Below are 26,817 nucleotides of genomic sequence, written 5' to 3'. Positions count from 1 at the left end.
TGTTTAATAACTAATTTATATTAAACAATTAACAACACGATTGTCAACATAAATGCATGTCCAGAACACCTGATACAAACACTAAAATATGTCTTTCTAAAGCTACACAAGAATTTCAAGAATCGCAAACTGAATACTATAATATAATAATAATATTTTATTTGAAATTATAAATTTTATATAATGAATTTAAACTATGTTAATCGAGTTGGAGCTCATACGACCCGTTAGACAGTAAACATGTGACTAGCGCATTAACTTATAAGTTCCAAACTTGTAGCGTTAGGATGAAATTTTATAATAAATACAAATACAAATTTATATAAATATTTATTTTCGATAAAATGTCTCTATATGACTAACAAACATTTTATTAAATATTTTTAAAATGAGTGTATTTTTCATTCGGTTTTTTTTTAATTGATGCCTTTCAAACAGTTTTAATACCTGGCTAAATAAATTTGACTATAACTTAAAAATATATAATATACCACTTACTTGATGCATAGGCTGCTCCATTACTTTGTCTGTATTTAGTCAGAGATAGGAGCGCACTGGCACCTGCGGATGCAGGGCCGGATGCACTAGCGTGGCGTGCTGCAGGGCAGCAGCTCCGGGCAATTCAGCGGCGGCAGCTGCCGAGTAGGCTAGCGGATGATGCCATAGCTCCGGTCCGCCCGGAAAGAAGGGCCCACCCAGATCTGCGAGTCGAGAAGAATGATAGTGGAGTAAATCAGATGGCAGCTCACCTAAGTAACTATTATAGACGGGTTTAAGTTGATAAAAATCTAAATGGTGAAAACAAGAACGGTTTACCAAACGAAAAAAAAAGTATATATTAAGAAATGATTTTTTTTATGTTTTAAGTTCGTAGTCTCAGTCGTTTTTTTTTATAAGTAAGGAAATTAATGCCGTTAATATTTTTAAATGAACTGCCTTTTTTTATTTAAACTATTATAGAATGCCATTTTATATATGAAAAAAATACAAAATTTTTTCTAAGATCTCTGAGCTTTATTGGCACTTTTTTTAGCGCCAATCAGTAGTAACTTTTTGCCTTTGGCTAATTTTCTTTTATTTTTTGTAGGCGTGTATAGTTTTTTGTGTTTCTGAGCGTGTGTGTAAGTTGCACAAAGTGTTACAAGTGATCAAAGTGCAGTACATTATATATAGATGTTGTAGTTATTGTTGCTGTTACCTAGTTGGGAATATATATGTATATATATATATATAATTCAATAGCGACTCGAAGTATGCAGATATAACAATTCGATATGATAGGTATAGCATACAAAAGTATTTACGATATAAATTTGCTGATATATATATAAAATTGAGTGCACTTGAAGCAAGTTATTTTTTTGGTTTGTTTTTTTTTCGATTCAATATTAAACATTTTCAAATTCCTAATTGTTGGAAAGATCGGTGTTACAGTGTGTGAGTGTTCGGTGTGTGTGTGTGTGGTTTTGTCGATAGTAAGGAGGTGCTCGAGTACGCCTTTGGTTCGGATTTCTTGTACCCTTAAACATATTATTGGTTTTTTATAAATATCAACTACATACACAAAAGGAAAACAAAACAAAATTTAAGAAATTAGCAGCTGCCGAGTTCTCATTTTGGTATTTGGTTTTTCTTTTGATTTCTTTTCATTTTTTACTTACGTCCAGTGAGTGGGTGCATCAATGCAGGATGTGAGGCTGTTGTCGCTGTATTGGGCTGTGGTTTGGGTTTGCTCACTTTCGTGTTACTCTTGGCGAATTCCAAGCGAATTGTTTGGGGCATATCGGGATCGAAGCGTACACCCTGCTGTAAATGATCAGATCAAAATACAGCGGTTTGTATTTTCTTTTTTTCATGTAATTTTTTCTTTCAGCAAAGTTCAAAAGTTTCGGGGGGGATTTTTTAAGTATTTCTTTTGCAACAATTCGCCAAAAATAATTTTGAATGTCGCGTGAAAGTAACATTAAAAGAAAACGGTGGTAAATATTGATTTTAATTTCTTGCGAGAACTATTGCTTGAGGTTTGGGGCTGGGGCTGTTCAACGTAGAATTTTAATGCACAGTGCCTGCTGATTTTCTTAATCTGATTTTTTGGAAGGGGTCATTAATGCTGGATTAGAATGTGGGTGCTTTTGTCCTTAAGACAAAAGCTGCAATGTTTTCGCCATTAAAGGATGTCAAAAATCATTATTTTTTCTTATAAAAAGTAAGTGTTATTTAAATTTCTATACAGTGGACGACAAAAACAAAGGCTGTTCACTGTTTATTTTGTGTTTAGGGATCGAGCGAAAAAAAATCATTAAAATGTCGTATATTTTTTTAATTTTTTGCGGCTTTTAAATAGTATTCTGTCTACACTGTAAAAAATTTGTACGTATTTATAATAATAAAAAAACGGAATTGCGAACAAATATCATAAAATGATTTCAGCTTATCGGGCTCTCCAAAATTCGAAGATCATTACTATTCATTTCTAGAAATTTAATAGTGCTCTTCGAGAGGGGCGTTAGGGCTTTTAAGGGGCGTGACAGGGGGGCATGCACCACAGGCTCGAGACATTGTTTTGCTTTTCTGGTTGTTGGTGCTGATTGTTTTTGCCATGTTTGCTGAGGGTTTTGTTGCCAGAGATGGAGGTGTGTGTGTGGGTGTGATGAGTGTACCAGTTTACGTGTGTATTTGTGTTCTCTGCGTGTCAAAGAGTTTCGTAGAATGAGAAAATAAAAGGAAGGGGGATGCAAGTACCAAAAACCATAAGACAACTCAATGGGAAGTTAGACAGAGATACATAGAGCGATAGAGAGAGACAGATATATATATATATATATATATATATATAGAGCGGGACAGCGAAGGCTAGACAGAAAGGGATACATTTAATGCGATTGGGTGAAATATAAAAGTATCTTTCTTTTCAAATGCAAGCACGTGTTCGTGTGGATTCTTGTTGTTGTTTGTTTGATTTGCTATTGTATTGTTTTTTTTGTGATTTTCGGGTGATGCAAAAGGAGCTTCACGCTTGATTTTTGAGCAGCGGCGACAGGGACCTACCGGTATTAAAGCCAGGCAATACGAGTATACAAGTATTTTAATAGTCTTAGTTTCATTACTTTTTGGTTTTTGGGTGCTTTACATTTGTTATGTTAAACGTGTAAGATTCTTTTGCTGCAGCTGAGAATATACTTTTCAGGATTTTTTTTTCGTATTGCACAAAAAAAAATTGCTAAAACATATTGGTGTTCTTTTAATTAGACCAGGTATATAAAATAGATAGATAAATTTGGTGTCAATATTTACCTGCAAATCCTGTTTAGCTGCCTCTGCTCCAGCTCGTGTATGGAATGTTACAAAGCCAACGGGCTGAAAAACACAATATATAAACGGTTAAACAAATATTGGAAACATTTTTATTTGAAGTTAAGAACTAATGAAGCGTTTTAAATTTGCATTTTTATTTAATCTGAATACATACCGATGCAGTTTTGCCATTTTTGCTAGTTACTTTCAAAAGAGATCCTTCATAGCCCTGTTTAAAATAAAATTGAAATTATACCATCTTGTACCCGCTTTTTAACTTTAAAACTCACCTCGTAGGCTCTGAATAACAAATAAAGCTCGCGCGGCTTGGCATCCATGGGCAAACCGCTTACAAAAAGTGTGCGAACCTGCAAATTGAAAAGATAGATGGATAATGGTTAGATGATTGCTGGTTCACAAAAACCAATTTCCTATGATTACGTAATTAAGTTGGAACTGTCACGTTGTCCCAGCAAACACAAAAATACAACCTTCAGCCTCAATTTTCAACTTCAAATGTTTGTAATGCGCTTTTGTCCTTGCCATCCCCTTCTCTCATTGGCCAAAAGTTCATGACACCACTCCCACACGCACATGACATTTCAGAGGGGGTGGTAAATGGGGCTGGTAAATGAGGGCGGTGGGGGTCACATGTACATACTGATAATGAAACCAAATGGAATAAGCGCCATAAACGCTGAATTCATTATGACAACGCTACGAACGTGACTCTTGTTGGAGGAGGTTGAGTCAGGTAAGCCCATCCCCTCTGGCCCACATGTGTGCTGCAGGGACTAAATGAGTCCCAAGCTCTGACAGCTTTTTATTTTTAACACCTAGGCGAAAATGTTTGAGTTGAGGTGGCGAGCGTTACTTTTGAGCGATGTGAATGTGTGGAACTGGGTTAGAGTCTCACCTCCCCTGTTTATTTTCGCTCTTTTTCGGGTGTATATTTTATGCTGAGCAGGTAAAATTACTTTGCTGCGAGTCCTTAAAGCTTTAGCATCATTAGCTTTAAAGGATTATAAAAGAGAAAGCCAAATCAACGCGTTGTAGTAAGATATAATAAAACTTATCCCATTGCCTTTTTCCGAATTATTTTCAGCTCTTACTGAACACTAATCTAAATATATACTTTCCATTTAAATCGATTGTATTCAAACCCGATTTCTCCTTCATTGTTTTACAAATCGGTTTGTTTAATCCTGTCTATTTTAACTAATACCTACACAATATAGAGAACTGAAATTTATACTTTTCTGGGCATCCGATCTTTTCAGCCATTTTCATCCCCTTTTGACTGTTGTGTTTTGTTCAAAATTAAAACGTGTTCTATCATTGCCATCTACCTTTTTTTTTGCCGTTGGTTCTGTAATCTACTGCAAACTCCGTCCTTGTGTATTTTGTATTTGGTTGTATAAAAACATCGTTACAAGCTTGCAACATGTCACGCATATTGACTAAGAGGGAAGTTCTGCCTGCAGGAAAAACTCGTATATCTCCGGCGAAAATTCAAGTGCAGCTGGGACGGGATAGGAAACATCGTCAAGAGCTGCTTGCATTTACGGTTTTGTCCCCTGTCCCACTGAAGAAATTTTCACAAATTAATAAGCTAAAGTTCAGCAGCCTTTCAAATCCTCAAACTACACCAAATTAACAACAAATAATGGTGGGAAAATGTTCTGTGGGGAAACGGAAGAAAAGCCAAGGTGGTTGGCTGAGGAAAAGCCTTAGCACGGTCAGTTAAATAGCAATTTAAATTAATTTTTATGCAGTAACCGGTTTCTGCCTCACGGACTTTGCTAATTGAAGGCATTAATGAGTCTGCGGGTGGAAAAGGGCAACCGGCCAAGGAGCCTAATTAGGAGATGGCTGGTGTCGGATTCATAAGGCTTTTCAGCTAATGGCAATTGAAATGCAATTATTATTAAATGCCCCAAAAAGTGTAAATTAACTTAAGGCAAGTGGGAAAAATATGTTGAAGTTTTATTCATTTTTATTTGAGTTCGGTCTCTGAATTCCCCGTTTTATGCATCTCTATCTATATAGCTTTATCTCTGTCTCGGAACGAGGATTTTGCTTGTGTGTGCTTGTGGGCATTGCGGATAGACATTTAGTATTTGGCAACTTCTACTGCAATTGCAACTCCAACTCTGCCGGCCAACTTTCAACTTCAAATACAAGCTGTGTGTGTACATGCAAGAGACATTATGTCGGTTCACTGTGAAAAATAAGAAATAACACTTAAATTAAAGTATATTTTTAAGGTATTTTATTTTTTAAAAAATAATCACTTATAATACGTTGATGGACTCGCTCTAAAAACTAGGTAATATAAAAGTAATTCATTTGAATAATTTTGCTCTTACTGGACAGTATTTCATTTTACTTTATTTTAGGTGGTTGCTGTTATACTTTTTTTAACGATGTTCTTTTAATTAAATTTCTCAGTGTTATTTTGTTTCCAAGTTGGTCTCTGATGGTTATTTCGATGTTGTGGGTGTTCGGTTTCTGCATCCATATCTGTATCTGTTTCTGCATCTGTTGTTGTTGCACTTTGCGGGTTTGTCTAACTCTCGTTGCCAAAATCCATTTAAATACAGCAAGACTGTTGTTGCTGCTGTTGTCTTTTGGTCAACCTTGCAACTTGGCTCTGATTTTGGCTTGCTAAACATGAACTCCCGCCTCTTTGTCTGACTCTCTCTGTGAGTGTGTTTGCTATTTGCGGTTTGCTGTTTGTTGCCAAGAAGTTAAACTCCCCTCCCCATTTGCCGCAATACCAACGCCGCCCCATTCAGTACCGACCACTCCTTTCTGTCAGTCTATATTCCATAGCCAAACTTTGTTTATAATTATGCTTGATTCCATTTGTTGTTCTTCCCGCAAATAAATGTTCTAACTTCGGTGATTTAGCTACATTTTCCATACATTGCGTATACGCAGCGTTGCCCACTGAGAATTTGTGGTCGAAGAAGTGTCGGGGGCAGCGACCAAGTCGACCTTGTCTTCCAACATTGTTGGGCCAACATAAACAGGGAATGTAACAACGTTTATAAATCACTCGGTAGTCAAGTGTTGACTTACAATAATTAAGCATGGCAGTGACACAAACACATGCATAAATACGAGCATTGCTGCCAGTCACTTACGCCCATTTACTGCTGACGTGGGCGTGGCAATGGCATATAAAAGCAAACAATTTGCTGGGCAAAGTAGCCTCCAAATCACTTGAACGTGTTGCAGTCGACGCTAAAACTATTAAGCCGCAACAAATTAACATATTTCCATATTGAGAGAGAGGGGTTTTTGAGCCACCTTTAAGCTGATTTGCTGCTGATTTTTATCATTTGGCGGCATTTTCACAAAGCATTTCGCTTTTATTTTCTATAAATTGTTGGCAATTAAATGGCAATTGATGTATGCAAATACGAATAACTAGCTGATGGCAACGTGCGAACGAAAGAGAGAATTTGATTGATGTTGATTAACTTTAGTAGTCATTTTTAATTATTTAGCCATTTTAATCAAAATATAAATACTTTTTCAGAAAATGTGATTCGTTCACATGAATTTTATTTGCTTTGGTTGGTTTATTATATTATATTATAAATTATTCAGCATAAACTTTATTTAACTGATTAAACTTTATTTAAATGTGTAAATACTTTTCATAATTTATAAAGCTTTGTGTAATTGGCGGTATATGTTTGTATTAATTGCCTTTATATTTGCAATGTTCAATTTCATTTATTTTAGTTGTATATCAATTTTGCTTGTATTTTTACTTTGAAGGGAGTGAAATTTTTAATTTTCATCATTTGTTTTAACATCAAGATTATTTTTGTAATTTACTTTAAATAACAAACTATTTCAATTTATTTTAAAAATATTAAAGTAAATATTTTTGATACTTAAATTCACTTGTTAATTTATGTAAATGATAGCCACAGCTTAAACCTTTTTCTGTTTGGTCCGTATGGAATTTTTGCTTACAAGATTTGTCTCAATTTCTTGTCAAATCGGGTCAGGCCAAAGTCTTTTCAATAATCCACAACATGGTTCTCAATGCCTCAGATGTTTCCTTTATTCTGTTCTACCCTCGACTGTTAGCCAATTAAGTCGAGCATTTAGTCAACTAAAATGCCAGCAGCTAAAAGTTTATGTTACAATTTGTTATTGTTGTATTGTTGGTGCTGCTCTTGTTATTGTTGTCAGCTACTTGTGTTTGCTTAGCTTTTCTTTGCTTTCTTTGCTTTCTCTGCTCCTTTCTTCGCTCTCGGCAGCAAAACAACAATAATACAATAATAGTGGCAACAACAACACCAGCATCCGAGAAAAATCTTGAAGTGTGCCGCAACAGCGATTGTTAACAGAGTACCGGGAAAAAAATAGGCCATTTAATATATATTTTCTATATTTTATTTTTTAATACTTAATATTTAAATTGTGACACTGGATTTATTTATCTATGATTTTGAAAAAATGTGAATATACTTTTTGTTTTTATTTATTAAAATATTTTTTTGTTGTGTATTTTTCAGTTGTTGTTCCCAAGAAGAATGCTATAAAAAGTAAAAAGAACTGCAACTAAATGAGTAAACCAAATGAATGAATGCATGTGGCTTGACTTTCGTTGTCCCCATTGTTGTTGCCTTCCATTGTAGTTTTTCTTTTTCGTCGCCATTAATGTTGCTGTATTTGCTTTGGCGCATTTTGCATACAAGATGTGAACTGAAGTTGGTGAAAGGATAAATAAGAATTCCAAATGGTTGAGCTCCTCTGTCCCGTTCTGTCAATGCAGCATTTCTATTCGCTGCCACTGCATCACAATGTTGAAAACGTTTTGTATTTTCCTGGATTTTTTCCCGCTTGCCATTCGGTTTTTGGCATTTAGCTCACGCGTCTGGCAAACATCGCGTATACGCGATGTGGATTGCTAGTCCTCCTTGCTCCGCTCAATTAAGACTGGTCGAGGTTTTAATCTCTTGCTTTAGCCTTGGTTTGTTTTTGTTTTGCCTTTGGCTTTGGCTCAGCTTCCAGCCATTGTCTTAAGCTTGTTTCTTTGCCCTTTTGTCTTTTAGTTTTTCTTGTTCCCAGAATTTTCCTATCCTGGCTTATTTATTTTCTTCCGGCGCTTTTCCTTACTTCAACAAGACAATCGCGGGGGCGTTCCGGGTAATTAGCGCCTGTCGCCATTTTGCATTTGATTAAAGTTTATTTGGGCTTACCAAATCTTTGCATAAGTCGCGCTCAAAACTAATATTTTAATTGTGATCCACAAAGAATCCACAAAGTTAATGCCGTCCATGCCCTTGCAGATTAATTTATAAATAAGCCCGTCGTAATCAGAAGGGAAAATTATGGAACTACAGGCAGAGTGAGAAAGAGATCGTCAGTGAGATAAACAGCTGAAGCCTAATGCCACGCCCACCCTCCGTTAAACACACACCCATACATTTCGCTGGAAATTTCCGGAGCCGGCAACTTTTGATTGCAAATTATTTGCAACACACACTCACACAGACACCGAATTTCATACACTGGCTGACAAAAGTTTGTTGCCAGCAGCAAAATTCACTTGTTGTTATTATCGTTGTTGCTCTCGTAGCCTGGCAGTTTGAAAACAACAACATTTATAACAAGATAAGCCGAGGAAAACCATTTTGCGACTGGGAATTGCTGCAGTTAAGGAAAAGTCAAAAGTGGGGGTTGTGTGTATATCCCATGAAATATATAATATCTATAAATAAAACCCGCCTGCCCTTAAAAATGCATCAGCACCAACAGCAGCTTCAAAATTTTAATAATTAAAACTCATTAACACTTTCGCTTGCCAGCGGACGGTGTGCAAAGGGTTGAAGCAGGACAGCAGCCCCTTGGCCGAACGAAGATTAAATAACAAATGAGCGATGACTTTTCCAGGGCGTATCCGTTGCATACTTTCTGGGAAAACGATGGTGGAAGGCAAGTGGAAAGCTTAAGTGTTGTGTCAGTTACGCTGGCTTATTAATTATGAACTGAGCCGGAGAGATATCTTTCCTAACAACAGCAGCTGCCTCTAGTTTATGAGACTTTCTGCAATTGCAATGAATAAAATACAAAATTTAGTAGGCAATCGCTAGGTGAAAAATGTCCTTACCCGAAAACGGGACAAGGCCTCCGGCCTCAGAGGTATTAGCAAACAATTCAACGTTTAGGCCAAGGTAACCAAACAAAACGAATTGTTTCCGCCAGCGAAGCAGAATGAAATGAAACCAAAAGAAAAACACAAACAAAAATGAAAACCAACAGCGACAAATGACAAAACAATAGAGCAATTCTATGCAAAGAAAAGGATTTCCAGACCACAAATAAATTGCCAGACAATTTGACAAGAAACATTATTCAAAATAAAAGATTTTACGAGTGAAAGAGGGAGAGGATTAAGATAAATGACCAACTGAAGCAAAAGTTTCAACAAAGTTGATCATTAAGACAGTAATAAACTAGCCAAGCCTTAATGAAATTGATATTCATATTTTGTTCACTTTATATAATTCAAAAGCTGTCGCTAGTTAAACAGCATCAAGTTAAGAAATTAATTACTTATCCGACAGGTACTTGCTGTTGTGATAACATTTAAGATAAATGTTTGTTCTTGTGGAGAAATTATGTCTTACTCTGTTTGCAGCAATTGCATCTTTAGTGTCATTTAATAAAATGCACATGCGGCTTATACGTGATATGTGGCCACATCCACAGGAACATTAGCCATAGCAGTAACGCTGGATAACTGTAAACTCAGTTAATTAAGATTGAAGTTGCCGCAGTGCCAAAAGGAAGGGCGGAGCACTGGCAACCGTAGAAGCTAATATATTATGCCAAAAGTATGTTGTGGCAGGCCACAGGGGTAAAAGGAAGATAGAGAATGTGTGCCAGAGAGAGAGAGAGAGCGAAGCATAAGGGAAATGGGAAAACTGTGCTAAGCTTGTAGTGTGTGAGTGAGTGTGCCCTGTAGGTGTTGAATTGCAGGTGTTAACTAGCAGGTTTAGTGCTCAATTCAGACAGCGTTTGGCTTCTACAGGTAATTATGGCCAAACTTTTTCAGTAAGTCAATTGAAAGTAATCAAATCAAAAGCCATAATTGAAACCCTGTGAACTGAGCAAACTAATATTTTTCGACGAACAATTTTGCCCATCTTTTGTTGAGACTGCAAATTCCCTCATTGAATTTCGGGGCCAATTGAAAAGTTCGCCCAGGGCCATATTTTTGTTTTCAATTTGCTGGCAAGCAGGAAAGAAAAAAATTGCTTAAACAGGACAGGCGGGGATGCGAAAAACAGAGTGAAAAATCAAAACGAATCATCGCATTTTTGGGTCAATCATGGAGACAGCAAAGAGAAGAGAGATATAGCCAAAGGAGGACATGGATTACGTGCCTAGGAAATGTCTGGTGTCTCTCCGCCTCTTGTGCCAGATTTGAGCCATCTTTTTGGTTCTCCTCGGGCTAACGAGCGCCCATCCTGCACTACTTTCGTTACTTTTCCGGCATGTCCTGTTCTGCTCCGATTGACCAAACAACAGGGCACGCATATTAAACTCGCCCCTCTCTCCTCTTTGGTCCCCGCTTAAATAAATAATGTTGACCTAAGCAGCGCTGCGGCTTTTCAATCAAAGCCAGTTGAAAAGCCTTGGTTCAAGTGCAGCCAACGAAAAAGAATCATTAGAGAACTTGGAAATCCGCTTTTCAGAGTTTTCTCCAATGCAGCTGTTTAATGATTCGTTCCAATTCTTTTCGTGGCGCCAAAAACATTTGCATTCACTGTGCAAATTGATTTGCTGCTGTGCGGCTCATTGTTTTAGATAATTAGTTTTGTCGCCGGGAAACATTTTTATGGCACAAACAATTTTGATGATATCAATTTTTAAGTAAGTCACCGAGGACCTGAAACAATAAAAACATTTTGCATCCTTGTAGAAGTTTACCGCAAAACAACAATGAAATATCAGCTGAATTATTAAAAAGCTGACAATTATCCAAAGCCTATCTGCGAGTGTGGTTGAGTGTGTGTCAGTATGACAATTAAACATTGGCCATGTGAATTGTTGTCAAGTTGTTTGGGAAAATGTTGCTCCACAAATATGTAATTAAATATTTATAAATGGTATTTGCACATTCGGACAGGTTAAGTGCACTGAGTTTTGGAGATGCATTAATGCGGTGATGGCTTGGGGGTGCTTTGTGGTCTGATCTGTTCATAACTATTTGAATTGCTGATTTGGCATTATTCAATAAATAAATACCTAAAGCAAAAACAACTTTGTTGGATAAATAAATAAGGAAAGCAAATTATAAATTACCCAAGACAATGGAAAGGAAGTTATCTATAATTGCATAATACAGTTGCTGAGCTAAAGGAAAATATAATCTTGTTTTGTTAAACTTGAGTTTGTAAGAAGTTGCTTTGCTTTTGGATCCTTAATAATTAAATATTTCCTTTAAGATGACAATAACTAAAGTAAGAAAAGTATTCAATAAAAATATCACCTCTAGTAAACATGAGCACTTCCCAAATGTATTTTTTGTTCTTTTTTGCCACTAAATTTTAGCTGGTTTTTGTGGCAGTTGCTTTTATTGCCGCAAATTAGGCAAAACTTTTCTTCCTCATTTTGTTCGGAATTTCTGTCCCACGTTTTTTTTTTTCTTTTGACCATTGTTGAAAAACTTTATTAGCTGCTTGGCAGGTGGCCAAGCGGAAGCCGAAGGATTCTTAAACTTGCAATCGGGAATTTGTGTGTGTTTTTGTGTGTTTAAAATGTCTGTGTTTCAAGGCCTGCTAGTTGGGGTTCTCATGCGACTATTTATAGAGACAAATGTGAGAGTCCCCTCGAAATGAGAGGGGTATGGCCATTTTCACACTCACTTGAGTTGCCATCGATGTGCACACGCATCTGATCCTCCGTCTCTGGCCCGCTTGTCAGTCACAATTAGCCGCCTGGCTAAAAATACGGATGCAAGGATGTGCGAAGTGAGATGTGAGATGGGGACAGAGCTTCAAACTGACTATGGGCTAAAACGGGTTTGACAGCGTGTGACAATACAGGGAAACAAACACAGCAACACACACTGGCAAGCACTTCAGCTGACACTTGTCCGAAAGGGACGGCGTTAGCCAGAGCTTAGCATATTTTTCCGAAGCTGTAGAGAAGGACAGACACACTTGGACACAAGGATTCAAGTGTCCTTCAGTCTATTTGGATACTTTGCATTTCTACCATCTTTTTTTTTTCCTTTTTTCCGCTGCTGTTGTTTGTTAAATGTGCTCTATTTTTGAGCCAACGAGCGGGGCGAGGGATAGTGAGGCTAGCACACAGACAATGCCACTTTGGCTAATGAAATGCAAACGCCAAGGCAAAGCCGTGTATCTGTGTGTGTGTGTGTGTGTGTGTATGCTTGGGAGTATGAATATTTATATAAGAGTGTGTGAGTGTAGGTGGAAAATAGCTGAAAAAACACGACTAGCACTAACAAGAGAATCTTCAGCTGCCATATTAATATTTATGCTCTGTAGAATTTTTTGAAGCTGAAACGCATACCCGATTCATAAGCGGTTAAAAAGCGTTGCCGTCTAAAACGGTAATTACAACCCCTAACAACTTTTAAAGAAATTTTTTGAAGATTTTGACATTTGCAAACAAATTAGGATGAATTGAAAAAGTTTCACATTTTATTTTAAATGTGGAATGATTTTCCTTTTAAAGCGCTCATCGAACACGATTTTCCGTTAAAGGATTACAAGCGAATTTTTATGCCGGATCCGGGATCTTAAAATATGAATACAAATAATCGGATTACGACTGGATTTAAAACAGATACAAAAATGTATAGAGTAAAAGAGTTTAAAGAATACAGGGATTTATTTCTTAAATTTGCATTACAATAACCGATTTATTATAAATGACGCAGAAATTACATTTTAAAAGCTCACCTACTGTATTTGGAAAGCAGGAATCTGACAAACCACTTGAATTAAAACGATGCCAGGCACAGAACCTTTATTTCGCACAAAAAGGGGTGTTCGAAAAACTATGTAGTAGTCAAGAGCTGAAAGGTGAAATTTTCCGCCCCTTTGGCAAGCTGGCAATTTGATTTGCAAATTGAAAACGGGAATACGGCTTCGAATTAGTTGGGGGAGAGGTCAGGACCCCTACGCTCTGCAAGTCAATTTGGGGTCAGGAGTTGATGATTTTAATTAGTGATTTGTCTCGGGAGCGGGAAAGTCGATAGGTGATTTATACGTTGATTTATTCATAAACTACAACTTGAAGCAAATGTTTGCAGAGTGGGGGGAATACTTGATTGAGTACAAATAAAAATGTTGCAATTGCATTTGAAATACTGTGCATATTTATTTATTTATTTATTTAGCTTTTTCTGCTTGGCCATGCAAATTAATTGAAATTAATTACTTCATTTGTTACAGAGTTTCAGAATTGCCAGCAGCAGTTGGTTTTCTGTAATTTTTTATTCCTCTCCTTGCTGACTTGCAGTTGAATTAATTTAAATCTTCACGCACAAACATTTTGTCTTTTATTTTGGCGCAATTTAATTCACATCATTTCGGTTATTTGTTGTAATGTGTCAGCGCCATGGTTCGTAAAGATAACTTTAACCATTGTTAAATATTCTACGTGCTTGAATTGCGAGGAGGAGGGAGGGAGTGGGACAGAATCAATGCCAAATGGTCATCCAATTGAGTTTTTATTGCACAAATATCGACACAAAGAAGCGCGTAATTGAGTCTGCACTGCAGTCCCTCCACATTTTCCAGCTTTTTGACCAGTTCAAATAGCATGAAAATGCAGCAGGATAAACAACAATTTAGCTTCTGCTGAAAAAATGAAAAAAGGTGTTGGTTGGATTGCAATAACAACTAAAAACTTGGCAAAGCGTTGTGACAAAAAAAAAATTGGAATGAGACTTAGTAAACGTAGAAACGTTCTTTAAAATTTAAAGTTGCTCTGCTCTGCATAACATTTACATTGCGAAAAAAAAGTCACAAAAAAACAGAACTGAACTTCTTTAAATTGTAAATTTCATTTTAGAAAAAAATTAAAACGATGAAAATATATATTATTCCACAAACAATAATAGTGTGGAACTTTATGAAACATGTTACTCTTTAGTGAAGAATATGATATCTGTGCTTTCAGCAATTTGCCATCGAATTTCGCTTAGTTAGTGAGTGTATAAAATAACATTTTTTACTGGCTGTCCCGACAATCGCGATGACAGCTAGTGTCCTCTGTGCAGCCTGTCCCCTTCGGTCCCTCCCCCCTTCATATCGTTCTGTCAATAGACATCAAAAATGAAAATTGTAATGCGAACATTTCGGCAAACGCAACCCGGTCCCAAACCCGGAATTTGTCCGGTTCGTCAGGCAGTGTGGATATAGCATGGTGAAGTGTATCCTGCTGGAGGAAGCTCTGCCCCGCCCGTTTGTTGTTTTTATGCAGGTGGCCCTTGTTACTACTGCGTCCTTTCCTTTTCCCCACTCTGGTAGTTGGCCATATTGACAGCGGCAAATTCATTAATGTCAGAGGAAAGTGGCAAGTGGTAGGGGGAGAATGGCTAGCAGGTATTGCCGTGGAATCGATGGTCCTGCCAGCTTTTCCCACACTCATCCACCGCCTTCGGTAATCCAAGTTTATACTTCTGAACGCCATTGTTAAATGGTTTGCATGCACAGCAGCCGAAGGGAAGAGCACTCGAAAAAAGGCAGAACTGGGTGCACAGGGTGAGTTATTGAAGCACCAGCACGCAGGACGCAGGACAATGCGCGTAATGAAGTGACGGCTTTATTGACAAATAAATTCTGTTTGACAACACTCAGCGCGACAGGGACGCTAAAAAGAAAATGCCGAAAAAAACTACTGGAAACACTAGACTGTACTCTCCAACCAACTACTGGTGGCCAATTGTGCAATTTGCTTTGATCTTTGGCTGTAAAATAAATTGCGTAAATATAACAAATGGCCGAAGGGAATCCAGTGCGAGGCGAGGAAAGTTTCATTTAAAATTCAAATCAACAGAGAGATGATGGGGCCGTAGAGTTGTGGAGTTGGAGTTGGATTGGCATGGGTATGGGTATGGGTATGGGTATGGGTATGGGTATGGGTATGGGTATGGGTGGCGTGCCACAAACATTGCATCACTCAGCAGGAGATGCACACAAAAACAAACTACAATTGGTGTGGCACTGCAGTTGCAGTTGCAATTTCAGTTTCAGTTTTGCAACGTGGCGCCATGAATTATGCAACAAATGTGCAGATTAAACACAAAATGCCAAAGCACTTAAAATGCCCCGAATAACTAATGCCACCAGGGTTAGAGGGATTTCAAGGGGAAAACGACTGCTAGATTGGCAGATTGGCATCCGACTCAATGACAATACCGGGAGGGAAAGATAACCACACTTCTGCATTTCCATCTGTCTGTTGTTATTAGCCGGCTGATGCGTCGAAAGACTATGCAACGACACAGACAATTATAATTGTTTAAATTATTTAGGCAAATAATCAAATGCAAAATGGAGTGAGCAGGGAGCTGTGAGCAGGAAACATTCGTTAACTCCCCGAAGCAGGCTTAACAGGAGCTCAAGAACGAGGAAAGTTCTTAAGGGAATGCAGATAATGCAGATAACAACACAATCTACAAAGTATCTCTTCTAATCGCATAAGTTGTAGTTTGATCAATTTTTCATAAGGTGTCAGACAGGAAGTCAGAATAATGCATTGCACTCTGAGGCCTTCGAAGACGAGTCTTGCAAGAGGTCATAAATAAAATGGGTGGAAAAATTTAACTTCTGAGTATTTGATAGCCAACTAAGCAGTTCGCTTCATGGTAAATAAAATGATCGGATTGTGTGTTTAATGTGCTGTGAAGTTTATAATGGCGTTCAGTCCATTACATTTTAGAGATGATTGTTTTGTATGTTTTTAATTTACCGTAAAATTGTGCGATACTTGAATGAGTTTACAAAAGACTTGAGATTGACTTTAAATGATTTATATGCTTAAACATGAAGTTAATGGCTAATTCAATAATTCTCAATATTTAAATACAATTTTTAATAAAGTGACACCTCCAATTTCATTGATAGAAATAAGAAACATCTGATGTCAATTATTTGAGAAATACTACGGAACTGGAATACTGAGATCAGTTTCGGATCATTTTCAAGTGAAGCATTGTTTCAAGACCCACATCTTTGTGGGTTTCTATCACAGTGAAATTGCACTTGAAGCCAGGCAACTACATCCAACATCCCGACAATTGCAAAACTCAATCTCATGCCATAAGATGAAGACATTTTTCATGCTGGAGTGTTTATCCCTGCATGTGTGAGCGTTTGGCCCCAAGGATAAGGATTCCTGTCGCCCAGTGCGTTTGTTTGTACGACTGTCTGACTGCCTGTCTGTAGCATTTTATCTTTTCCTTTTTATGGGAAGCCATTTTTTTTATCGCTTAACGTGGCTGAGTTGATAGACCACCAGCAGCACCGCCAGCAACCGCCCTATCCATCTTTTGGCTTATCTTACCAGCGACGTTTTGTAACCATTTTTATTGTTTTTGTGCCGCCACATCGCATCGAGTTTTTGGCTTTTGTGCAGATTTATATGCCAGTGGTTAGAGGACCTGGGGACTAGGCTCAGCGCTCAGAGCTCCCAGCTTTGCAGCGATAAGAGCGCCAAAGAGCTTCGGGCTGGCCAAACGTTGAACGATTTATTTTCTATTTGTTGCCTGCGAAATGAACTCAAAATTAAATCAGACGCAGAAGCTCTGGCGGAGAAAGAGTTTTTCGATCAGAAAGGAAAATACGACCCATATTTTCAGGCTCAGCACGTTCGCTCAAGTAGGCCCAACTACACGGTGCCTCATTGTCGGGGCAAACACCATCGACCAAAATCCCTGCCCTGGAGACGTAGCCATGGCAACTGCAGCGGCAGCTTCAGATTTTTATGCGATTTCCGGCTTATTTCACAAATTTCGCACACCAACCGAGGAGTCTGGGGAATCAGGTTGAGCACCCAGTCACGTTTCACAAACTCAAACCACCTCATCAATATTATGGCCTTCCAAGACTTCTCCTCTCTGTGGGATATGGAATTATGATGCAGTAAAATTTATGCCAAAACATTTTAAGCCCCTTCCAAGGGGCGAGCAGAACATATATAAATACGTTTACATATTGCAAAATCAAATGGCAGCCGACGACATTGAGTGACACTGAAAATGCAACAAACAGCGGGTGCCAGTTGCAAGTCAGGCTGAAACTGAGCCAGAGCACAACAAATGGGGGACAAAGAGATCGGGAAGTGCCAGTGGATTTTCACGACGTCTGACAGCAGGCGACAAGAGGCAAATGAAGCAAACTCTTGAAAGCCACAGCAAAGCAAAAGGGCACTCCCCCAAGTGTAAGCAGTCACAAAAAATTATGTACAGCCAACATTTATAACACTTTTCGCTCCTCCAGACGGGGGGCAAAATGTTTTCTTGGTAAGAAAGCCAAAGTGTGCGACATGTGCAAACTTCTTGCAGTTTTTCCTTACCCCAAACTTTATTGGTTTTTGCCATGAAAGTGACAAAGGAAATTTTGATGCATAAGCTGCAAACTAAACTTTTCTTCACGCTTGAAGCTCTAACTGTAATAAATATCCCGACATCTCATCTTATATCTCAAGCGTGCACAGTCCTCTATAATCATTGGGAATCAATCAAAGGATACAACTATGCTCAGGTAGCCAATGGCAACGGCACTCGCCTCAGAAATAAATGAGCAATGTGCGTGTTCCACTTAAAGCCACTCTCGAGAGGAGGTGGGTGCAATTTAATCAAGTTCCACGGTTCACGATGTATGCGAATATAAATCATTTTAATATAGGCTTGAAAAGGCGGCAATCATAAACGGTATGAGCAATGCCAAACGTTGCGTATGCGTGATCTTCTATTAGGAGGCACTCCAAATTGGATGCTTGGTTTTTCATTTTTGTTTTTATCGTTTATTTATAAATAAAAAATACTCAGTTCTTCAAACCGTTTGAAAGGTTAACTAATACACAAATTTTTAGGGATAAAAGATGATTGATGTTGATGATCTATTATTCCCTTACTATTGATTTAATCTGTAAGCATACATTTTCCCACTTGAAACATACGATATATTAAAACGCATCACTAGCTTAACTAGCTCTTTCGTTGTGGTTAATTTCCTCGCATTACGTATACGCAGTGGGTAGCCAGGAGCCGCAGAATTGGCTGCCACATGAGAAAGTCCGCTGGCTGATGGCATTTCCCAATCATGGCCAATCAAATCAATGCCGTCTAATGGCATTAACCCATCAACTTCAGTGTCAGGCTCCGGCCGCCCGCCTCATATTCGCATATGCATTCCTGATTTCCAATCGACTCCCGTCCGTCTGGCTGCCTGAAGTTTTCCACTTTTGCATTTTACGTTTTTGCCTTGATTCGTGCAACTCTTTTGCAAACTCTGCTTTGATTCGATCAGAAAATGTTTTGCGTTTTTTTCCGCCCGGCTTTTTTAGAACTCATGTTTTTTCCAGGGTCCTGCTGTGTTCAGTTCTGTAATTTCGCCAACAGCCCTCAGTGCCCCTCAGTGGCCGAGGGGCGTGGCAGGCATTAGAGCAGACGGTGGGGAATTCTAAATTGTATTTGTCCAAACGTCAGCGACAGCGGCGGCCAACGACATTTGAAATATTCAAAGGTACCTCTGTCATATGGAAATTGGTCAGGAAAAATTTAACTTGATACAACTTGTTTTGAAGGCGTCTTTAAGTGCAAATTTTTTCCAAGAATTTCTATTTTTCGGCAGGGATAAAAGGACTGGTGGTACGTGCCGAAACGCCAAATCACGTAACCCCTCATTGAGCTCATTAAATGGCCACGCAGGGGTTAATCTGAGTTTGCTTCTTTAAGGTTTTAAAACCTTTCGGTGTCATAAAAGTTGTTTGCCAGAGCTTAACGTTTTCTTAACCCACCGAAAGGCGACCAGTGGCTCATGAAACATTAAACAAAACAACTTGAGAGGATGGGTTGTTTGCCCGTCATGTTATTGATGAAATGTTGTCAGGCGAATATTTCCTGCTCGCCTTTATTTTATTTTGTATCATGATGAGCGGGAAACTATAGCAACGCCAAACAAAAGGCAAAAGCGTCAGGCGCCAAAAAACACATCAAATTTTAAGGGGGTGGTGGAGTTGGTGGTGGTTGCCTAGCAATTCAACAGACACGAAAATTTAATAGCCTCCACAAAAACAGCAGCAAACTTGATGGGCCAAAAAGTTGGCAGAGGCAGAGGCGGAGGCGGAGGCAGAGGCAGGGGCAGCGGGTGCCTTAATAGTAAAGGGGCTCCAAAGGGGGATTGTGCTACAAAATTTTCAACACTTGCCGGAACATGTCATGAATGCGAACATAAAGCGACGTGGCCAAAAAAGACGAGAGCGATCGAAAAAGGGGGTTTTTTTTGGGGTGTCGGTACGGTTTACCCACTTGGCATAAAGTAGAGCACATAGACACGTGACAGGAACAAGCTTCGTGGGTTCCAAGTAGTTTGTCATAAAAAGAAGGCAAAAATATTTGGGAAACCAGACACAAACAAAGAGCAAGGGGCGCATTAAAATTATATAATGCTCGAGCATATTGTTCTACAGCATTTTGGCTGGCTGTCACACGCCCGAAGAGTTCAACGAACTTAAAACGAATTCAAAGATGATACTCTGATATTTTGGCAAGCCTTCGCCACGAGTTGTACTTCTGTCTGATTCGAATTTTGGCAGACCAAAGAATGAAAATTTAATGCCACGCTGTGTGCAATTTTTAGCATCAAATTGCAATTAATCAGTGACCTAGTCAAGAGGCCAGAAAATCTCTTTTTCGAACTTGTTTTCCTTTTCTTTTTCTGTTTTTTTTTTCAGCCTGTGGTGCCACTGGTCTCCCTTCGCATATGTGCAACATTTGCACTTGCCGACGGGGGAACCGAACTGTTGACAGCGATAAATGTCCTCGCATTTATAATAATTTGCGACTAATTTATTGCCCGACACATTCCCTTCGCTGAGTTCGTTTCGGCTGATCGGCGGCGAATTATGTGCTTATATGCTTATAATGCACTATGTATTTCGGTGGACTTACAGATGGACGCAATAAACGAAATTTATGTTGTACATACCTGAAATGAAAAGAAAGAGGGAAGAGCGAATTAGAATTTTAATTGGACTGTGTTAAATGATATCTTACGCTAACACTTATACAATTTTGGAGCTATTTTTGCATTACATTACATATTGTTGTAAAAATGTTACAAAAGTTTTATTAAATTGTTGTTTGTACAAGAAGATATTTTTGGCAAAGCTTTAAAAAACTATTTACCCTTTTCAAAACTCTTTTCCATATGCTTAAAGGTATGCACATTGTCGCATAAATCTTTTGCATATGCATTGAAATGTGTCTAATGGGAGTTAAAGTTACCATAAATAAACGAAGAGTTCTGGCTCAAAGGAAGCAGAGGGCTGTGAAGTAGGAGGTTATGAGAAGAGTCATAAGGATTTATTGTAGCACGCACGTTCTTTCCTGGACACATGTACAGCAACCGCTGGGTAATAACTGTCCCCGCTGCTCTGCGATGCTGTTGCTTGTCCTGTTCGAAAGGAGGTCCCACCAGTTTTCCCGACACCCCTACATTCCTCCCACCCACACCCACACTCACTGCTACTCAGTTTCAGTTCTCAACTCAGATACCGTCTGCCTGGCACACCATATTTCGTGTTTTATGCAATGTGGCGCAAAAAACTTTGTGCTTGAACCTTTCTGGGCAAAACTCACTGTCAGAAACTGACTGAGCAAAATGCAAATTAAACTCTAGTAATTATTTATTACAATTTTGAAGATTCCAGAGATATTTTATACCTTTTTATCAGTAGCCGCTTTAAAACTATAAAAATGCTATAATTTACTTAAAGTCTCGTTACTATTTTAATATTGCTTAAATTGTAAATTTTATAACCCTTTAAATAATTCTTCAGATTATATAATAAACAGAAAACGGAATGTCATTTTGTTGTTAGCATAATTGAACTTCAGACTCAATTAATTAAAAAAAAATCAATCAATTATATGGATGGGAAATATAATTTAAAATATATAAAAATGGATTAAATTCAAAACTTTAAGGAATATTTTTTTGAGACATCTTGCGTTGTTTTTGTCAGTGCAGCAGTACACCGCAACTGACCAATGTCCCCGGATACTGCCGCGTATTATCCTGGAGGATCTCTTCCTCTTCCACCAGTCCGTCAAGCAAGTGTCTCAACACATTTGGCACGGTTCGTTGGGGGCGCGTGACATGTATATGAGAAATTATACCGTTGACTGCCCCTTTCGAGTTCCAAGGATGGATGCATGTGGCGCACGCTGCTGTTTTCATGCCCGACTGACTCCCCTCCGCCAGTTTCCTCTCGCACTTTATTCGATTTTCCTTTGGCTGGTCTACGTTTTTGCACCTTTTTCGGCTGGGGAATAATTTATTATTTTTGTTGGATGGCTGGGCGGCAACTTCGCTTCTTCCGTTTTTTTCCTCAGCGAATGCATAATAATTCTTACTTTTCGCATTGCCACAGGATTTACTCGTCTGCCCTCCTCTTAGCCTTTGGACTGTGGTCTCTTTATTCGCATCTGTATGTGTCGTTGTAATGAAATTAATTGTCAGCTTTAATGATTTTTTAAGCTCTTTAAGTTGCACTCTGAACTTTTTATTTTCGGCTTCTCAATATAAATTTTTGATGAATTTTGCTCATATTGCAAGAGCTGGACTCAAAGGTTTGGGTAGCGTTGGGAAATCTCTGTGGAAATTCCACCTCGCCACTCTCACTCGCAATCACTTTAGGCATTAAAATATTAATAACAATTTTGTGATGCATATTTTCAGGCTGATGTGCTGCGAGTCAGCTCCAAAAATAAAAACAACAGTATCGGTAACGGCAAGAATAAAACGAATGCAAAATAAATTGACAAAATGCAAATCAGCAAAAGGTTAAAACGTTTTTTCTGTCCCATATCTTTCACCGGAGCATATGACACCAACGAAAGGCTTTAAAAATTTTAAGCCAAATTTCATTTTCTTTTTAAATCTGAACCTTTTGACTTGGTCGGTGGAAAATGTAGAAGTTAAAATCATCACGTTTGACTAATTAAAAAATGCTGGCAGTAGTCAAACTTAAAACTTAAATATTTGCCCTAATAAAATGAATGCTACTTAATGCAAATTAACTTTGTTCACAGTGTGATTCTCAATTCGGTGCCTCAAAATATTTGTAATTTCCGATTTATGGATGTTGCCATATGACTTTTGAGCCGCTACAAATTGTGTTTTTTCAATCGATTTGGAAATGAGTTTCGCTTTTCGATGTTTAACATAAACGACTTTATGGTGAGCCCATTGTGTCCCAGAGCGAGCGTTCTCAGAGGAGGGGGCGGTCGATTAATTGCCACCGATAGCAAATGGTAATGAGCCACGCCCCATCCTATCCCGATTCCCCGAACCTTCCGCCCTTCTCATCGGGCATGCATTGTGAGCAGCTAATCACTGTAAAATCTGCCCGAGCAATGATCATTGGACCAAAACGTGACATAATTTGGCCTCCAAAATGGGTGGGGATGCCTAATTGATGTTGCAACTGCTGTTCTGCTGTTGCTGCTGCACCCTCGTAATTAAAGGCTGCACCCATTTCCTCGATGAGAATGCATTTAGACCATTAAGCCGTTTCCATTCATCCACATTTTTCACGTTTTTCAATTCGTTTTCGATTGAAACCATATTTAGTTTCCATGCCGATAAAATTAATTGAAAATGCAGTTAGATAATAATACCTTTGTTTGTTTTGCCATCAATAGTTGTTTACTTTTGTGTAATATTAATTTGTTAAATTTCTCATTATGAGTTAATGGCATAATTAGCGAAACAAATTGCAAAAGTGTCAGAGTCTAGTTTCAATTAGTAATGAATTAAAGGGCTTGCTCGCGTTCATACAATAAGTACTCTCCCTTGCTGGCTTGTCATTTATTAGAATTGCCATTGAAGATCTTTATTGCATTAAGGTATACGTATACTGCACTTCCTAGCCTGGTTCCCTCCACACGATAAGCATTGGTTGGCTTGCCAGGTAACTGGAAACCCAAAAAGGATGGATATGCTTTATTAAAAATTCCATTACCACCCCACAAAATGCGACCAAAACTGACAAATCAAAATTAAAGTGAACTGTAGTTCAGAGTAACGGGCGACAATGGTAATTGCAATTGTAATTGCACTCGCAAACACACTACATTCAGGAGTGGAAATCACAGCAAGGAAATCAGCTTTTTGCTTTTTGCTCTTTGGGTTTCCCTTTCTCGCTGCACAGGTGAAATATGCGCTAATTAGTGTGCGCTCCGCACGGAAAAGGGTGAAAAATGGGCGGCTGAATGGGGTGGTCGGGGCTTCGAAAAACTGGCGCAAAAGGGAATGCCATTCACTTGCGAAATATGCGAAAGCAAGAGGCAACAAAAATTTCTAACAGAGACGACAACTGCAGTACCGGCTAAAATTGCAGCAACAATAGAACAACTGCAGCAGCTCGAACAACGGCAGGAACATCAGCAGCAACAACCATCATCAGCTCGAGCAGCAAACAAAATCCAATTACAATTATATCTGCGCTTGGTTAATCATGTGAGGCCGCCGGAGCAGCGAGTATTAACTGCTGTTTCTGTTGCCGCTGCTGCTGAAGTTGCTGCCGTTAATGTTGCTGCTGCTTCTGTTCGCATTGCTGCCGCAGTTTGCACGTTGTTGCTTGTGTTCCACTTGGTGGCCATTGTTATCTGGAAATCCAGAATGAGTGCAGGCTAGTTTACGGTAGAAACTATCTTCAAAGGGTTCCAGCAATTCGAGAGTTGTTGCTGCTGCTTCTTAGTTTAAGTTGCCTTTCGCTTAATTGTATTTGGCGCTATGGCTGGACCTTCCGGCTTGCACTTGGAAAAATAAAACAGTTTTAAACTTTCTTACTTTCTTTCTATTTTAAGCAACAAATTAATAGGTCCTACTCTTTTGAATCAAATTATATATAATTTATTTAAATTTGCATACAAGCCAAGAAAACAACAAAAAATGTCAAAAAAGTGTCAAAAAGTGTTGTTTTTGTATAGTTTTATTTTAGTTTTAATTATTTCAATGTTTATTAAATAGACTAACACAAGCCCGACTTAATTTAAACTTTTAATAAACTTTTTTCTCCCGACTGAACATATATATTCTTCCAGTTATTTACTTCGCTTTGTTTTTTTCTGATTTTGCCTTTCCACTCTTGGTTAACATAAACAATCACCTAACAACAGAGGCTGCGAAAATGCAGGTTTTTTCGTGTTGTTTTTGGCACTTGCTGCATATAGCGGCTGCGGCACGTGAGATAAGCGCCAATTGGCATTGCAAAATTTAAGTAAATATGACGCGGTTGAAAAAAAATCAGTTCTGTTGCAGGAACAATTTGCATTCATTTCGGACCGCTATTGATAGGGTGGCAAATGCCGCACAATACGCATACGCAACGTGTTGCGGCTTCACTTGGCAGAGGCGCTGCCACATCAGAAACACCGATCACGTTGCCTAATCAGGTTGCCAAATCATTTAATGATGCGTTATTGCAAGTCGCCGTGTGCGTTTGTCCTCGTCCAGGACATTTTAAATATTCGTCCATGACTGGGGCAAAAACGGTTGGCAAGCATTCGTTGAATGCCATGTGGGGGCGTTTGGGTAAATAGTGTGTTAGGGTTAGGGGTCAACCTTGTCTAGTCATTCCATTGGCAAATTGACGTTGACAGGCGGACACAAGTGTAAAAACGGAATGAGGGGTATATAGATGCAGCAGCAGCAGCTGACAACACATATTCCATTGATTTGCGAGTAGGTTTTGCATTTTTCGGTTAGAGCTAAATTAGTTTATGGCCCAAACATGTCAGATGCCGAATTGAAAAAATGATTTTAGCAGCGATTTTCAATGCAGGTATTTTGGAGAAATATCGATTATTATGAAGCTACCATTATAACGTCATTAACATTTTTGTATGTTTATAATAGATTGAGTAATAATTAAGGGATTAAAATTTTAACAATAAACACTTTTTACAAATTAATTTGCCCTTAGTAAGTTTCTATTGATATATGTTGATGCCCGCCAGTTAAGGTTTCTTTGTGTATAATATAAAATATTTTCACTTATCCTGTTTATGATCCTCTAAGGCCCACGCATTATTATTTTGCCATACGAGTTTATGCTGCTCTTTTCCGGGCTGCACTGAATCTGCGGTCTAACCACAATCCATGGTTCAACAAAAAAATTGGCACCCTCTGCGGACGGTAGAGCCAGATTTTTGCAATTAATTTAATTAGCTTTAGGACTCCGAAAAGAACAAAAAATGGCATTTAAAAATTCACAAAATGCATGGCAGCAAAATGGAAACATTTTAATAATTAAACCGCAGAAAATGCATATATTTCTGTTTTTGTTTTTTGATTTTTTGCATTTTATTGCTGGCCCAAAAAAACGAAAAACGGAAAATGAGCAATGCAAAAAAAACATGGGAAAATAAAATATTTTCAAGCGCGTAATTTGTCAGCCTGGCAGGAAAAAGGAGCAGTCGGTTAGAGCCAAAAGTGGGGCCAACAAAAGTCTGTGGCAGGTCAGTAAGGCCGTTGAGGCAGCCATAATTAGCATCCCACTGTAGCGAGCTGCAGAAAATAGCAACAGAAATAGCTGGCGAAAGCGTCCAAAAAGCTCATTAACATAATGTGCGGTTACCTGGCCTGAAAGGCCCCATCCTTTGCACGCTGCTTTCACCTTGTTCACTTTAGCATCTCGGCAATCGCAGCTCGTATTTTTTTTCTTTGCCAGCTTAGACACGGGCTTTATGAGAAATCTGCGGTCCACTTAATGGGCCACTAAAACTACATAAATAGTTTCAAAAATTACTGCGGCTCCTATCTATATTTCACCAACATTATTTTGTACGCTTTAAGCAAAAAGGTAAATACAAAAGTTGTTTATGATGTACTTATAGGTATTTACGTAGTTATAATATTTTAAATAGGCAAATTAATTAAAAATTTGTTTTTTACTGTTTTTTTTAATAATAATAGGTAATTATGTTGTTTGTCCAATATACCTTTATTGTTAGGAACTGGTTAAGAGATTCTAGCCAGACATTTACCTTCTTATTCAGGGCATAAGAGTGTTAACTCATTAACAAGCAACTGCACTTTTTTTTTTCATTTTCACCATAAATTTACTTTCTTTATGTAGCGGATTTTTTTTCAGGACATTCTATCCTTACACATTTAACTTTTGCATATCATTGAGCATAGCTTAGTCCTGGAACAACGTGCCTGGCATGCTTAGCATTGCCGCGTTTTTTGCTTACACGTATATATACCATGC

General features: G+C 38.3%; 1 protein-coding gene across 1 annotated transcript in view; it reads right to left on the bottom strand.

Moving 5' to 3' along the window:
- Positions 1-26,817, bottom strand: part of LOC108136764 (protein couch potato) — a gene marked incomplete at its 5' end in the record, with an annotated part of 51,148 nt that overhangs the window by 6,723 nt on the left and 17,608 nt on the right. Inside the window, 5 exon segments of the mRNA XM_017258123.2 lie at positions 499-701; positions 1,662-1,806; positions 3,295-3,357; positions 3,470-3,523; positions 3,585-3,662. Of these exon segments, the coding sequence (XP_017113612.2) occupies positions 499-701; positions 1,662-1,806; positions 3,295-3,357; positions 3,470-3,523; positions 3,585-3,662 (543 nt within the window).

The sequence above is a fragment of the Drosophila elegans genome, unplaced genomic scaffold (assembly GCF_018152505.1).
Source record: "Drosophila elegans isolate 14027-0461.03 unplaced genomic scaffold, ASM1815250v1 contig_476, whole genome shotgun sequence".
NCBI classification, from domain to species: Eukaryota; Metazoa; Arthropoda; class Insecta; order Diptera; family Drosophilidae; genus Drosophila; species Drosophila elegans.
The sequence above is the reverse complement of the archived record's forward strand: the minus strand, read 5'-3'. Positions and strand labels throughout refer to the sequence as shown.